We start from the raw sequence: 14,877 nt of genomic DNA on the forward strand, positions 1-14,877 counted from the left end.
AGAAGTGACTGCCCTTTTTCTGTCCAACTTCTCTAATTCATAATGCCATAAAACTCCACGAGGTTCTCTTTGAAGAAAAAGAGCTGAAACTCATCTCAAAGCCTCAAGAGAAAGAGGTCTACTTTCTGTGGACCACATAAAGGAACTATGCTGTTTCAGAGATCAATGCAACTATCTATCTTGGATTATTTTATCATTATTGAAGTTGTAAAACAAACACTCTTGTATAAATGGCAAACATAGGATGCTTGTTTCCACTGCTTGTAAGCTGGCATATTTCTGGTTCTTAAATAACTTTGTTCAAAAATAAATCCGATTTTTAGGCTCAGAAAAACCTTCTCAACAGCCAGTTCACTATTTACTGCAAAAGATGCAAAAGATACCACAGGTTTCACACTTATTCTGCCTTAGCAGTTCAACCCCTTTACCTCTAATGCCTCATATCCTTCTAATCTTCTCCAGGTATTCCAAGTAAGTAATTGAACCACACTCAGTTTTAGCAAAAGGCACTTGCTAAAGATGTCCCACACATGTTTAGAGTAATGGACCTTGGCTGTGCCAAGACAGGATTGCCTCTAGGAGCCCAAGCACAGCTGAGGAGATTTGGCCAGCAGCCTGCCACGAGTCACTGTGTGATTTGCTCTGTCCCAGGATTTGTGCTCCAGCCGGACCAAATCCTTCTCTGACATGATTACACAGATCTGCACGGGTGTTGGATTTGGCCCATATATCACAATACAGAAATGGCATTGCTGTCATGGGTTTGCTCTTTCTGAGAGCTACAGGAATGGGTGCCAGGTGACAATGGAGATGACAAAACATGGTGGTTATGCAGGAAGAAATGGATGTCTCTGAGAGCAAGATAGGGCCATGGCCTCTAGGTATGTGAAGTAATCATCCAGGAAAGAAGCAAGATGTGGGAAAGGATTTTGATCTCCCGTCATGACGCAATAGCCAAGAGAGCAAATGTGACACTTGCTAGCAACCAGCAACACCTGGGGAAGAAGAGAAAAGTTATCACTTTTTGCCACATCCTCGAGGTTGTCATTGCCAGATACTGTAACCATTTCTAGTCTCAAAACCTTACTACAGAAATTAAAAAATGCAAGTGGTTCAGAAGTAATCAAAATCTCCCTTACTGTGAGCACTTGAAGATCAACCTTTCTACCTCAAAGGTAGGGCATAGAGGAGAGTAAATCTCTCCCTGAGACTGCCTACATGGAGAGGAAAATCTCCAGGCATTAGAGATTCTTCAGCAGGCTGCAAATATCCTGGACTTTAAAATGAGACAAACTGAAACAGGGCACAGAGTGCTAAACTGCACCATTTGGAACAACTTATCCAGCAAATATGTCATTCCTGCAAGTCATGTAATCATGACTGCTGTCATAGAGAATAGATCACTCAGAAATTAAATGCTAAATGAAGGACTCCATGAAATCCTATGCCCTGTATTATCTAAGATAGAGTAGATGATTGTAAGAGTCCCCTCGGGTCTTAAAAAATCTATGAGTGTCGTTAAAAGGATATGCACTTTGAGAAGCTAAGAAATAAGTCCTTAAAATTTTCAGTAACATGCTTTCCTTGCAGGAAATTAAGTTGCAAAAGTATCAAGGAGCAAGCCCCCAAAAGATCAAACTTCCTGCTGATTTTCTATTTTCCTTAACTCTAGGTGAAAACATATACAGCCAATGGATGAACTTCAGTTTATGAAGAAGGCTGAAAAAGTCTTGACAGGCACATGGAGAGGAGATCAGCACCTCTGCAAGCACATCTTGTGACAGGAAGGCATTGGTCACGTCCAGAGTTACACTAAAGTTCTACAGAAATGTATTCTTTGAGGCTTTCTGGCTTTGATGCCCAGTTCAACTATGTGACAGATGTGGCATTGCAACACCTTTCTGAAGGCTGGGGTCTGGATTGCATGTCCTGCTCTGCTCAGCCTCCTTTACTAACTGACAAGAGTTTGTCGCTTTGAATTTTGGGAGGTTTTCACAATGCAGGGTTCCAAAATCATGTGTTGTCCAGTCATTCTTATTCCCTCAGAAGACTTTTTCTCCATTGCTGGAGGGAGCCACACAGCAGCAGCACACAAATTACCCACAAAACTCACACTATATGACTCAGTATTGCACAATATTTTCCAAGTGTATCGCTCCAGGTAGCAGTTTCAATCACTGGGAACAGAGCTGAGCTTCTTTCTGAAATCATATTTGATTCAGTAAAGAGTGATTTCAGTAGCTTCGGTCTAGGAACATCTCTGCCATGTACAGCAGAATTCTGCACCCCTTCTGCACATCTTCAAGTGTCAGGACTTGAAGATCACATTTTTTCAGGTGGACCAATCTCGAACTACCAATGCCAAGCAGGTCTTCAGCTTGGATCTCTTAAGCACATTCTCTTTCTAGGTGGGCACGAAATGTAATGGGATTATATGCATGAGCACTGCATAATTACTGAATAAACCTAACAGCAGTTTGTCACTCTGTGCTGTCCTTGGGAAGCAGTGACTTGATTTTCTTACACTATTACTTTGAGAAATCCCTGTTCTCTCTCCCTTCCCCCAATGAGTATCTCTTTGCATTCTTCTCTGAGCGAATCTGCCCTGAATCAGAGCTTTTATCTAGCTTTGCACTAATTCTGCACGCACACCACCGATACCAGCGGAGTTTTAAGTTCTCTCAATGTCCTGTTAGTCAGGAAAATGCTGTTGTCAAAATTAGCCTATAAGGTGAACACATGGCGGGGAGGATATGACCAGTCTGTTTCCAATCCTGGACTTAGAGTTTTTTTAAAAAAATAATTTGCTAGGAAATTGTCATTTAATTCCTGTGCTTTAGTTTTTAATTGTATGAGCTTAGAAGGAAATAGAGTTTAGTTTAAGCTAAATTGCTGTTACCTTCCAACGTAGCTGAATATAGTCCCTGAGCTACAATAAAAATAATAAACACGAGCAGCTATTGATAAACGGAATTGAAGATTAAAGGTCGGATATCCTGTCCTCGGCTTTGTGCCGACAAACCACCCTGCCTGTGCTTTTTCGTTGCGGCCGCCTATTACTCCTTAAGCCCTAAGCAAGTCTTGATGTGTCGCAGGCACATTTTTTAGGACAGCGCGGCACAACCTTGAGCCAAAGCGAGTCGCCACCACCGCCCGAGCCGGGAGGTGCCGGGAGAGTGTCAGCACACACACAGCTCATTAAAAGCGGATTAGGTGACGAGCTCCTCAAACAGACCAACGCCGCTGGAAAAGAATGGCTTCTAAGCACGGGAATTGGCAGAGAGCGGGGCACCGGGCTGCGGATCTTGGAAAGCTGGGGTTTCGGTGCTGTGTGTGTGGAGCTAGACTTGCTTCGGCAGTTCCTCTTAATGGACTCGAGCAGAAGAATAAGCACCAGTAAAGGCGTTAGGGGTTATTTGGTGACAACATGTGGAGACTGAATAAGAAGGTATGCCAGGCACGAAAAGTTAGAAGCACTGATTAAATGTTAAAAATGAATTAATTGTTATTATTTTTTTTAAATGCGATGCAGCTTTCACTGCTAGCTTCTAGGTTCCTCTCCCCCAAACACTAGACGAAATTGCATTGTTTACAAAAATTTATTAATACAAACTTTACACACTTTGTATAACAGTTATCAAAGTCCTAGTTATAGATATCATGTGTGTAATAATACTTTGCTGCAGTTTTTTTTATATTCATTCGCACACAAAATAAGTTCTCCAAGACTAACATCTACCTAAACTAGCACTGTATCTCAAATCTGCTCAAGTTTTGGTAAGGCTGTTGGCGTTTCTAAAAAGTACACAGAGGATAACCTAGGCGGTCACTTCATGATGCTTGCAGCTAGCCACTGAACTCGAACGGCTAAGGTCAGAAAGAAAACGTCAAGAGAGCCCTAGGTCATTACACCACAGCCGACACAAACACAGCAAACTCTGCTCATTGCCACAGAACAGAAGACAGAAGTACGACTAAAAACGCAAGCCGATGTGTTGCAGCATCGTAGGGCCACTAGATAGCCATCCGTCAACTCGTGGCGATTTACAAGGTGAAGAGAAGGCACCAAAGCTGCAAACTGCGCCCCGCGGCCCTCGGCCCCAGGAGCCCGGACGGCAGCACCCGGACCCCCCCGGAGCTCTGCCCGGGGCCGGGGCTGTCCCCGGGGGCGGTTTTGCCCGAGGCTTTTTTTTTTTTTTTTTCTTTTTTTTTTTTTGGGGGGGGTGGGGGAGGATGAGGAACGTTGTTTTCGTAAGCAATCGACGGCTCGAATTCGGGGCTGTTTCTTTTTTTTTTCTTTTTCTTTTTTTTTTTTTTTTTGTGGCTTTGGAAAGACTCCTGTAAGGTTTGTGTGGGGAGCTGGAAGGAAGGAAGCGATACCTACGTGTCCTCCTCCGCCACCTGCCCGCGGGCAGGGAGGGGGGCGAGCCCCCCGGCCGGGATCGCCGCTGCCGAGGGTCCCCCGGGTGCAAGGTAAGATAGGAGTCCGTACATAGAGAGATGAGGTGAAAATGGTTTATCTCGTTAGAAACCGGACCACAGGTGAACACTACACATTCTTGTATGACAAAAGTTCGTTTTATGAAATAAATTTTACTAAGCAATAAGCCAGAATGTAGAAAAATACATTTTACCTCCAAACTCAATAAACAAGGAACAAAAACTTTAGTAGTAGTGCATAATTCTTTAGTGGTAGCTACAACAGGGGTTCCTAAACTTTTACAATAAGAGCTTGCATAAAACAGAACAAAGGAGTGAGAGAGCGTTCACAATCTTTTTTTTTTTTTTTTCCCCAAAAAGAACATAACCCCAAAAATAATAATAAAAAAAGGTGACTCGGGTGGGTTAAACGGTGCTTGGAAAAGTGCGAAGAGAGGATGAGAGGCGGGAGGGTCTATAAGAAATAATAATAATAGTAATAATAATAATAATAATAATAACAACAGTCAAAGAAAAGAGCAACTCCGACCGAAAAAATGCGAAGGCGAGAACCCTGCTCATTTACACACGATGAGAAGCATGGACAGCACTGGAGAGTAACACACTGTACTTTGCATCCAGGTCCAGTACCGAGCTGCCCGCGGCAGTTGGGTAGCGGATCGGAGGGGGGGTCGCCTCTGGACCCCCGGCCCCTTGGGGCCACCCCAGCTCACGTCCCCGCTGGTCCCCAAAGGGTCCTGGCTCCGCTCTGCCCCGCAGCCCTGCCCGGCCGGCCACAAGAGCACTGCGCGGGGCTGGGTGCTCGCTATCCTTGCTTCGGGGGTCGTTGGGGTTTTAGGTATTTTTTGGTCTTGAGTTTTGGTTTTGGTTTTCTTTTTTTTTTTCTCCTTTTTTTTTTTTAACTATTATCCCTCCAATAGGCAACAGAGATGTGCACAATTTGGATCGAGCTGTTGTTTTCGCGTGGGGATTGTCCTCTAAGCTCATTATTTGAGGAGACGCTAATACAGATACGACTGGAATCAAAGAAAGCAGGAAAAATAAAACTAAAAAATCGAAATCTAGAGCAAAGGGGACGCTGCCCCTTCAGAGAGCTAGTGGCAAAGGAGCCTGCCTTGAGACTCACCGGGGGAAGAATCTGCTTCAGCAATTCTCCCAAATCATTTTCCTCAAAATCCCCTGGGAGCAGGGCATCCTTCTCTATGTACAGTAGCAAATGGTGAAAATTAATGTCTTCGACCCTGTCGCGGATAAAAATACTATCCTTTTAATTTCCGTTACAAAAATAGGAGTAATATTCAAAACAATGATTGTCTTTTTTTTTCTATTTATTTTATATAAAAACATAAACAGCTCAGGCGAATTCTTGTTCTTGTGCAGGCTTTATATGAAGAATTGTTCTTTAGTATTCGTAGTAGTATTTATATATATATATTTATATATTATATATAACTTAAGGATTGGTCCACAAAGTAGATCTGTGCGTTTCTCTAGTGCTTTTGTACAAAAGAAAAACAATATTATTATCAAAATATTCATTTAATGGCTTTACTTCATACATAAATACATGTTTAGATAACACAGGAGCGGTGATTGTTCAGTCAGTTTGGAAATGACTTTTGTTTTTGTTTAGATTTTTTTTGTTGGTGGTGGGTTTCTCTCTCTCTCTCTCTCTCTCTCTCTCTCTCTCTTTCTCTCTCTCTCTCTCTCTCTCAGGACTTTGTATACACGGGAGGGGCTGGTTACTCATCGCTACAAATACGCTACTCGGCGTCCTTTGTTTTTAACTCTTTGTTTATACCTTTTCCCCAGGACGGCCGCTAAGTATTTCTTGACAGCCATTTGTTTCCGGTAGCGGCTGTAGCTGTCCGTGAAGATGCCGTCTATGTGCCGCTTGGTGAGCGGTTCCGCCTCGTCCCCCAGGCCGCTGCTGGCACCGCTGCAAGCACCGAGAAGCACAGCTCCATCAGCACAGCATCACCACCAGCACAGCTCCACCACCAGCACAGCATCACCAACACAGCTCCATCGGCACAGCATCACCAGCACAGCATCACCAGCACAACTCCATCACCAGCACAGCTCTATCACCAGCATAGCAGTACCAGCACAGCATCACCAGCACAACTCCACCACCAGCACAGCATCATCACCAGCACAGCATCACCAGCACATCCCCATCAGCCCAGCTCCACCACCAGCCCAGCTCCGCCCCGCTCCGCGCCCCTCTGCGCCCCCCGGCCCCGAGCCGCCTCTCCCGGGGGCGCAGCGCGGCGGCTCCGCGGGCAGACAAAGACAACAGCCCCGGCCATGCATTATTCATCCAGCCGAGGAAATGTCACCTCCCGCGGGGGGCATCTCGCCGCCCCTGCCCCGCCGCCGCCACGGAGTGCCCCGGGGGTTCGCCCCGCCGCGTCCCCCCCTGGGGACACCGCTGCCCACGGGGGACCGGGGATGGAGGGGGGGGGAATAAGGGAGGGGATGCCCAACTTCTCGGCGTGAAACCAAAATAAAATAATAATAATCGGGGAAAGGAAGACGGATCTAAACGCACATATGCGCGCAAGGGCGTGTTACACCGAGGAAACCTCCCTGCACGCCGGCGCTGGCGCCGGGTTCCCGCTGCTCCGGGAGAGCCCCGGCAGCCGTGGCCTGGGGCTGAGGCTCGGGGAGCCCCCAAACACCCCCACATCCCCCCACATCCCCCCCAGCCCAGCCCCGCCGCCGGCGCAAGGCATCCCCGGCGACGGCCCGATGCGCTTTGTTCCCTCCAGCGCCCACCAACGCCCACCGCGGGGAAAAGAGCGAGCGGAAAGCCTTACCCGACCCGCTTGGCCATCAGGGAGTGCAGATATTTCCTGGCGGACAACTGGCCCAGGAGTTTCCTGTAGGCTTTGTTGAAGATCCCATCGGCGTGCCTGGGGCCGGAGGGAAGAGCCCCCGGGTGAGCGGCGACACCCCCGGCCCTCCCCGCCGGCTGCGGGGGGCGGCTTCTCCCCGAGCCCCCCCGGGACCCCCATTCCCCACCCGCAGCCCTCCAGGAGGTAAGGCTGCGACCCTATTTCTTCTGGTGGCCGGGCAGGAAAGCGGGACCCGGGCAGGTGGTCGTTTGTTTTGGGGTCGGGTATTTTTTAAATATGTTTTTCTCTAATTGCTAGCGGCTTGGTGGGTTGTTTGTTTTTTTTTTTTTTTTGTCCCCCAATCGGCTCGGACACACCCGGCTCGAAATTGTCGCCTGCCACCCCGCGAGCTGCGGTCACCTTTTTTCCGGTGGGTAGTACAAGGTGTACATCTCGCCCAGCACGGAGGACGGACTCGCTATCCCCAGGGGCTCGTGGTCGTAGGCGAAGTCCTGCAGAGTGTTCCCGTCCTCGTCGTACACTTCATCCTCCAGCCTGGCAACGAGAGCAGCAAGGGGAAGGAGTCAGCTCCCTCCGTGTCTCCCCCGGCGGTGCCCACCCGCTCCTCCCGCCCCATCCCCGTCCAGCCTCTGCGGGGCAGGACCACGAGGGACGGATCACGCCGAGGTCGCGGAAAATCCTCCGGCATCCCCCTTTTTTCCCCATCCCCAGGCCCGAGGAACAGCCTCCCCTCTGCCGAGAGCTGGGAGCCTGGTGCCTCCCAAGCGGAGCGCACGCACGCACGGGCAGCACCCGCACGCACGTCCGCACACACAAACCCGCACACACAAACCCGGCCGTGTGCAAGGGGCTGGCCGGGAGCCTGCAGCATCCCCGACGGGGACCGGGAGGTCAGCGGCAGCCCCCCGGGGGCTGCGCCCCGCTCCTCCCCGCAACGCCCGCGGGCTGGGGTGGGGCTTGCTCCCGTTGCTGCTTTTCGTTGAATGGTGGCTCTGCCCTTTGAGGTCCCTCCGGTTCGGTGTCGTGTCCCCCCACCCCCCCCTCCCCACCCCCCCCCCAAGCCCTCCCCGCCTCTCTCTCTGCAGTACGATGTAGGTCATCGTACGATACAGGCAGCTATTTTTGTCTGCGAGCTTTAGCGGAGGTATTAATAATAGATGCCGCTAAAGTGTTTCGCTCCTGCTAATTCAGGCGCTTGAATGGAGGGGAGCCAGCTTGCCGCCGGCTAATGGCCCCGCAGGCCACCGAGCCCACTGCCCTGCCGCCCTTCTGCCCGGGGAGGGGAAGGGGCTGCTCTGGGCCAGCCCCGACGGGCTCCGGGCTCCTGCCAGGACACCTCGGAGCCCCCCAAAGGACACCCCGTAAAGGACACCCTCCTGGGCCACCCGGCTTCGCTCCCCTCCAAAAGCCGAGCCGCGAGGCGGGGGTCCCCCACAGGGTCCCCCCGGAGCAAAACCGACCTCGGGGGGGGGGGGGGGGGCAGGACGGCAGCAGCGAGCCCACAGCTCCCCCCCGAGCCCCCCGAGCAGGGTGGGACTGGGCTGCCGGGAGCCGTCCAGAGGCCGGTGCGCATCCCACGGGGGGACCCCGCTGCTGCCCCAAACGCCTCCGGGGGGCTCCGAGCACCCCCGGCACAAGCCGAGAGGGGCGGCACAGGCACCAGCCCCTGATGCCGAGTAGATGGATAAGGAGAGAAAACCGCGACACCTCGGCAGCCGCCTTCCCCCACGAGGAGGGAGGTGGCACAAAGACAGGTAAATAGGGGAAGGGACCGAAACCCCGCAAACTCCGCCGGCACCACACGAGCCGCGGCAGCTCTCGCACGCCAGCAGGCGACGGCGCACCCTGCCGCCCCCAGCCCACGGCAGGGCAGGGATGCTCGCCGCTCCCCCGGCCGGCTGCAAACAACCAAAGCTGCCAGGGTCCTGGGGCGGGGGGACACAGGAAGGGGGGTCCTGGGGAAGGCAACTCCCCACCCCCTCCTCTCCCGGTCCCTGGGGACAAAAGGCTCCCCGGAGAAGTTAGTGCTGCAGCCGGGGGGTAACCCGCTGCCTGTCCCATCAGCACAGCATCCCCCCAACTTGTCCCCCCCCGGCGCTTACAGCCCTGCCAGGGTCTCCTCTCTCAGGACGGACAGGGTGGGCATGCAGGAAAAGAGGAGGGGGTTTCTTTTGGTGTCTGTCCCCCCTTCCCCTCTTACTTCGTCCCCCCTTCCCTTAGCAAGGGCAGGGCCTGCGGGGGCCCGGGGGAGCCCCGGGGCGGGGGCCGGACCCACCTGAGCGCCGGGTACTGAAGTCCAGCCGCAGGTGAGCAGTAGACGCTGCAATGCATTATTATGCCATAGACCAGGAGTGCTAGGATCGCTTTGCTACACATTGCCACTCTGTGCGGGAGGGAAAGGAAAACCGCTGTCAAAAAAAATATAAAAACATAAAAATAAAAATAAAAGATATATAAAAATAAAAAATAAAAAATCGCCCACGACCCACCAAGCCCTGGCCGAGCCCGCGGGGGAAGGATGCTCGGCGGCGGAGCGGCGCGGAGCGGGGAGCGGCTCGGAGCGGTGCCGCCGCCGCCCGCCCCGTCGGTGCCCGCCCGTCCGCCCGCCCCGGGACCGCGGCGGGGAGGCCCCGGCGAGCCGCCTCGTGTCCTTACCATCAAACTCTAAACACCCGGCACTAAGAGCGTTTGGCTGCGAAACTAAAAGGGCAGGTCTTTAAAAAATATATGGGGAAAAAAAAAAAAAAAAAGAAAAACCCAAAATAGAGGGGAAAAAAATAGAGCTGTCTCCCAAGTTGCGGCCGAAAGGAGTTAAAACGCTCGTGGCATCGCCTCTCCGATGGGCGAAGGACCCGCGGGGTGAAGACGCCGCCAAAGCAGCAGTGAATTGTTTGCTGATTTTAGAGGGATCCGCTCCAAAAAGAGGAAAAAAAGAGCAAAAAAAAAAAGCGAAAAGGAAAATAATAATAAAAAAAAAAAGTTTGCAGGTAGCAGCACGGATCTGGAGTGGAGTCTGCGAGGGAAGGGAGAGGAGGGATGGATGGAGCGAGGTGTCGCCGGAGAAGGGAGCGCAGGGGAAGGGGGAAGAGAGAGAGCAAGCCCGGGAGGGAGCGGAGGCGGGGAGCCGCGGGCTGGCTGCGTGAGCTGTTGTCTTCCCCAGCTCTCTCCCCTCACTGAGAGCCTTCTCAGCCTTCTCCTCTTCTTCTCTTCCTGCTCGGTGGCTCCAAACTTGACCAGCCTTCCGCAGCCTTCCGTCTGATACGCAATTAGCAACCAAATCTTTGCAAACACCCCGCTTCGGCAAGAGCCCTCTTCGTAAACATTCGCCTGCTCGTTACCTTAGAGGACGGGCAATATTGTTTGTTGCCCCCGTGGTGGTGTCCGGATTTTTATTCATGAATCAAATGCCTTTTTTTTTTTTCTTTTTTTTTTTTTTTTTTTTTCCCCGGTCACGTAATAATCGGGTATCAGAAAAGACGTCACCACCCCAATTCCTCAAGGAACACGGTTCTGTGTCGTCCTCAAAGATGAGCTTATCAGGAGTCATAAAGCTTCTCATAAACACCAACTCACGCTTCCAAAAAAAAAAAATAAATAAGGCTAAAATAAATAAATAATAACAACAAGAAGAAAATAACACCCAGAAAACCCACCCCATCCCGCAAAGCCTTACGAGGGTGCTCGCCACGGCCGAGCTGTACCTGCTGCGGGAAGGGGCCGAGGGGCGGAGGAGGGTGGTGGGGGATGGGGGGGGGTCTCCTCTCCGGCTCACCCCCATGCAGGACCCCCACTTCCACCCGGATTTGGGGATGGAGAGGGTCTTTTTTTTTTTTTTTTTTTGGAGGACTATTGGGAATGTTGTTGTCATTACGCAAAGGTCCCTCCTCGGGGGCGAGCAGAGGTGCCGTGACCGCGTGGGGGGCTTCACGCGTGGCCACCGCTGCCCGTGGGGGGACTCGGGACTCTCTCCTCCCATGCTTGTGCAGGGGCAGTGAGGGAGGGGATTAAGGGAAAAAAAGAGGGGGTGAAAAAAAAAAAAAAAAGGGGGAAAAAAAAAAGCCAAGAAAGTTGACTTGCGGGAGGGACTGGAAGGGAAATCCCTTCCCCGGGGAGTCCCCCGCCGCGGGGGTTATTTCCCCCGGAGCAGGGATGCGGGAGCCGAGCGCTGGGCGCGGACCCCGGCGGGCTCCCGGCCCCGCAGCAGCTCCCCCTGCGCCCAAAGCGGGCCCTTCATTTCCGAGAACTGCCCCGAGAAGCGCAGGCTGGCTGCAGGAGCCATTACTGCACATTTTAATTATTGGGATCATAAGCAGAGAGTTCAGGAAGCAGCAATAATTTACTTCTCCTGTTTCCTAGTTGAATGGTTTCGGTGTAACGTGCTTAGCCGAGTTATTTGAGCCCAAATCGATTTCTCAAAAAAAAACCAACAACAACAACAAAAGGCACGCCGTACAATTACGTCCCTATTATGCTCATTTGCAGCTGCAACATTTTTCCGGAGAAGAAGGAAATTTAGCGTGAATGAATTATCCCCTTCCAAAAGGGCCACGGACGCAATGCCGGGGCGGAGGGACGGGGGCCACGGGCTGGAGACGGCGGGGGTCCCCGGTGGGGGGAGCAAAAAGGAAGCGACACCGGGCAGGGGTCGGAAGGCCCCCACGGCTCCCGCGAGGGTCACCGGGGGCTTCCCCGCCGGCGGCCGCTCCGCGGGGCGCGGAGCCGGGGAGCTGCGGGCGCTGCGCCAGCGCGCATCGTCCGTGGGCGCACGGCGCCACCGCGCGGGCAGCTCCGCGCCTGCCGCCGCCGCCGTCGGTGGGGCCGGGGGTGCCCGCTCCGGGGGCTGGGGAAGGCTCGGGGGAGCCCCCCCAGCCGCCGCCGAAGCCCCCGGTCCCGGCTGTGAAAGGGGATTGCCCTGGGAGGGGATGCTGGGGGAACCTCGCTCGCTGCCGGAGATGGGTTTGGGGGGCTGGTGGGTTTGGTTTGGTTTTTTTGTGTCCTTTTGAAGTGACTCTGCGACAGCGGTGTTAAATAAAAATAAAGAAAGAAAAGTAAAGAAAGAAAGAAAAAAAAAAGAAAAAAAAAGGTTTTAGGGAAACAAGCGTGGCTGGGGTTAGGTGGATATCTTGCCTTTGCAGTCTCTGCGTAAAGAATAGGAAAGGCTCTCTCTTTCCAAAGAGACCAGAATCGCGGGGAATACATTTTAAGGCTGTGGCTGTTTTCACTTTAGTTTTTTTTTTACCACTTTTTATTTACACTGCCTCATTTCCTCTCCTGTCTCCCCTGCTCCCCCGGTTCCTTCCAGAAAGTGCCAGGATGCCCGAAATCCCAGGCATCGGCATCGCAGCGGTACCGCTTCACCTACAAGGGTCCTGATGCTCCGGAGCGGCCCGGTGCCGCCCCTGGTGTTACTGTGCACGCAGGAGTGATGCCAGGACGGTTCGCAAAAATACGGCTTCTAGACACTCATTTAGGGTGAGTGAGTAACTCACAAATGATTCATGCCAATAAAAGTCTCATCGCATCTCGGTGTACTTCATGGGTGTGTGCGCACAACGTGAATATGCAGACAACATGAACACAGCTGAGGCTGAATAAATAAAGGTTTAAATCTGTCCTCCACGTAGAAGCAAATTTCTAGATAACTGTGTAATTTCAGGGCTGAGAGGGATTTGGTGTTTGTAATGCTTGCCTCTAAGGCAAATTCCTAAGGCAGCATCTGAAGGAAAGTAGGTTTTCACTGGCAGAATTTCCTTCATCTTTCTGCTATCAGCTTAAATTAGACCTTTTAATTTACCTGACTACGCTATTTTAAATATCTATTCTATTAAGTAGAGCATTATAATTCTATAGATATTTCTAGTGGAGCTTACAACCCCTGAGCCTTGTTAAGACTGACTGGGACTGACTGCTCTAAAGCCTACTGCCAAATGTATAATTCAAAGAAACACATTTCATCATGCAAAATGATGGGTATCTTATCCACTCTTCAGAACACCCCCCCCCCCCCCCCCCCCCTTTTTTTTTTTTCATATTTATGCAGATTTCTATAAAGAAATACCAAGAACAGTCCATCAAACTGTCGGGAATTTTATTGGTCCATAAAGCTGGATGATATGTCACACACACTTGTTGGAAGTGCAGCCACTCTATCGACATTTTTTTTCTGCACATCCCACCTTAGCTGTGTGTTTTAAAAGGAATTTGGAAGACTGATGGACCTGGAATATGTAATGTTATCATGAAAGGTTATACATTTTTCTGCCAATATAGAAAGGAATGAATTGTTCCTTCTCAAAAGTAAACAACCCTACCGACCCAGCTGCCTCTCTCTCACACATGCACCTTTATGGGTTTCTGAGTTTCTTGTCACTGTCTTTCCCCTGGCCTCCTATCCTACAGAGATGGCTTGGGCAACCCATTGCAAACCAGTCTGCTGATGAACTCTGTTCATGTCTGCATCAGCTTCATGGTTGTAACGTCAGCCTTCATCTTCTCACAGCCCTCCAGCCTCCTCCTCCCCATGAGGTGGTGCCTGGGAAGGCACTTAAGAAAGCTCCAGCATGGGAAGGTAGGGCTTGTTGGATATCTCAGCACTTCCAGCTGAGACCTGGCACCTGCAGTGGAGGCAGGAAAACCTCAGTTTCCCCCTCAAGGTTAGATCGCAATAGGCTCAGACACAGAGAAATGCATCATTTACAAAGATGGTTTCCTTTGGTTAAACTGTTCTCTCTTGTGGTTTCTTCTGCAAGTAAAAGCAGCAGTACGTTTAGGAGCACTGTGAAGAGCACAAACACCAGTGTGCTTCCCCACATCTGCCATAGACTCAAAGAGTAAAGCTGTTACCCAGAAAGTTTATTCACTCAGGAACATTTTGGGAAGGAGGAACAAACCACAGAAAAAATGAGAGCAACAACCAGGAACAGAACTGGTACTGCAACTCTAGAGACACGTACAGTGAAGGGTCTGAGGCAAAAAAAAACAAACAGTCTAAAATCCCAGGAGGGGAGGGAAATGCATTGACCGAATGGAGAGGGCTCACTTGCTGATGGAGTCCCTTGACAAACTCTTCACAGGTGACCAGCAAGAGTTAGCTGTCAGCATCCCATAGTAAATTCTTTGGGAGGATTTTTCTGATAATTCCTTGTTGACTTTTATCACCTTACCTCCATTTCCAAGCAAACAGTTGAAACCCATTCTTAAATATGTTCTGAGAAAAAGGGCTGGTTTTTGCCTTTCTTTTCTTTTCTGAAGTGATGAGCCACAACAGTATTTCTCAGGACAGCAGCGTGGGAGTACAGAGAGCGCAGTCATCCCACTCTTGTCCCTGTGTAGAGCTCATGGTGAGAGACAAAGGCAGTGGGCTGTCAGGGCCTTGCTAGACTGCCCACACAGGGGTTCAACACTTGACCTTACGTGATGGGCATCCTCCTCCCCCTGTGCAGCAAACCCAGCACAATGACTGCGACAACACTGATGCGAAGGAAGAGTCATTCCTATCAAAACACAAAGGCAAGAAAAGCACTTTCTGGATTAACGAAAGACCTAACGGCAGACTTGGCTCCACAAGGAGGTGCCA

General features: G+C 51.2%; 1 protein-coding gene across 3 annotated transcripts; it reads right to left on the reverse strand.

The window, feature by feature from the left end:
- Positions 1-5,302: 5,302 nt before the first annotated feature.
- Positions 5,303-10,723, reverse strand: ADCYAP1 (adenylate cyclase activating polypeptide 1). 3 transcript variants are annotated; one of them, XM_040550164.1, is made up of 5 exons: positions 10,640-10,723; positions 9,577-9,684; positions 7,701-7,835; positions 7,263-7,358; positions 5,303-6,379 (listed from the first exon to the last, which is right to left on the reverse strand). In XM_040550164.1, exons 1-5 carry the CDS (start codon positions 10,696-10,698, stop codon positions 6,193-6,195), a joined length of 585 nt encoding a protein of 194 aa, XP_040406098.1. In that variant the 5' UTR covers positions 10,699-10,723; the 3' UTR covers positions 5,303-6,192. The 3 variants fall into 3 exon arrangements, with proteins under 3 accessions (XP_040406098.1, XP_040406099.1, XP_040406100.1); XM_040550165.1 differs by lacking the exon at positions 10,640-10,723 and adding an exon at positions 9,957-10,633; XM_040550166.1 differs by lacking the exon at positions 10,640-10,723 and adding an exon at positions 9,957-10,633 and having other exon boundaries at positions 9,577-9,709.
- Between the last annotated feature and the right edge of the window lie 4,154 nt (positions 10,724-14,877).

Source organism: Cygnus olor, chromosome 2, assembly GCF_009769625.2.
Source record: "Cygnus olor isolate bCygOlo1 chromosome 2, bCygOlo1.pri.v2, whole genome shotgun sequence".
Taxonomy (NCBI): Eukaryota; Metazoa; Chordata; class Aves; order Anseriformes; family Anatidae; genus Cygnus; species Cygnus olor.

Coding starts and splice junctions, on each gene's coding strand:
- ADCYAP1 (XM_040550164.1), bottom strand. CDS start 10,698: ATGAATAAAAATCCGGACACCACCACGGGGGCAACAAACAATATTGCC. Junction 7,836..9,576: donor CTTCAGTACCCGGCGCTCAG/GTGGGTCCGGCC, acceptor TCTCGTTGCCAG/GCTGGAGGATGAAGTGTACG. Junction 7,359..7,700: donor TACTACCCACCGGAAAAAAG/GTGACCGCAGCT, acceptor CTCCGGCCCCAG/GCACGCCGATGGGATCTTCA.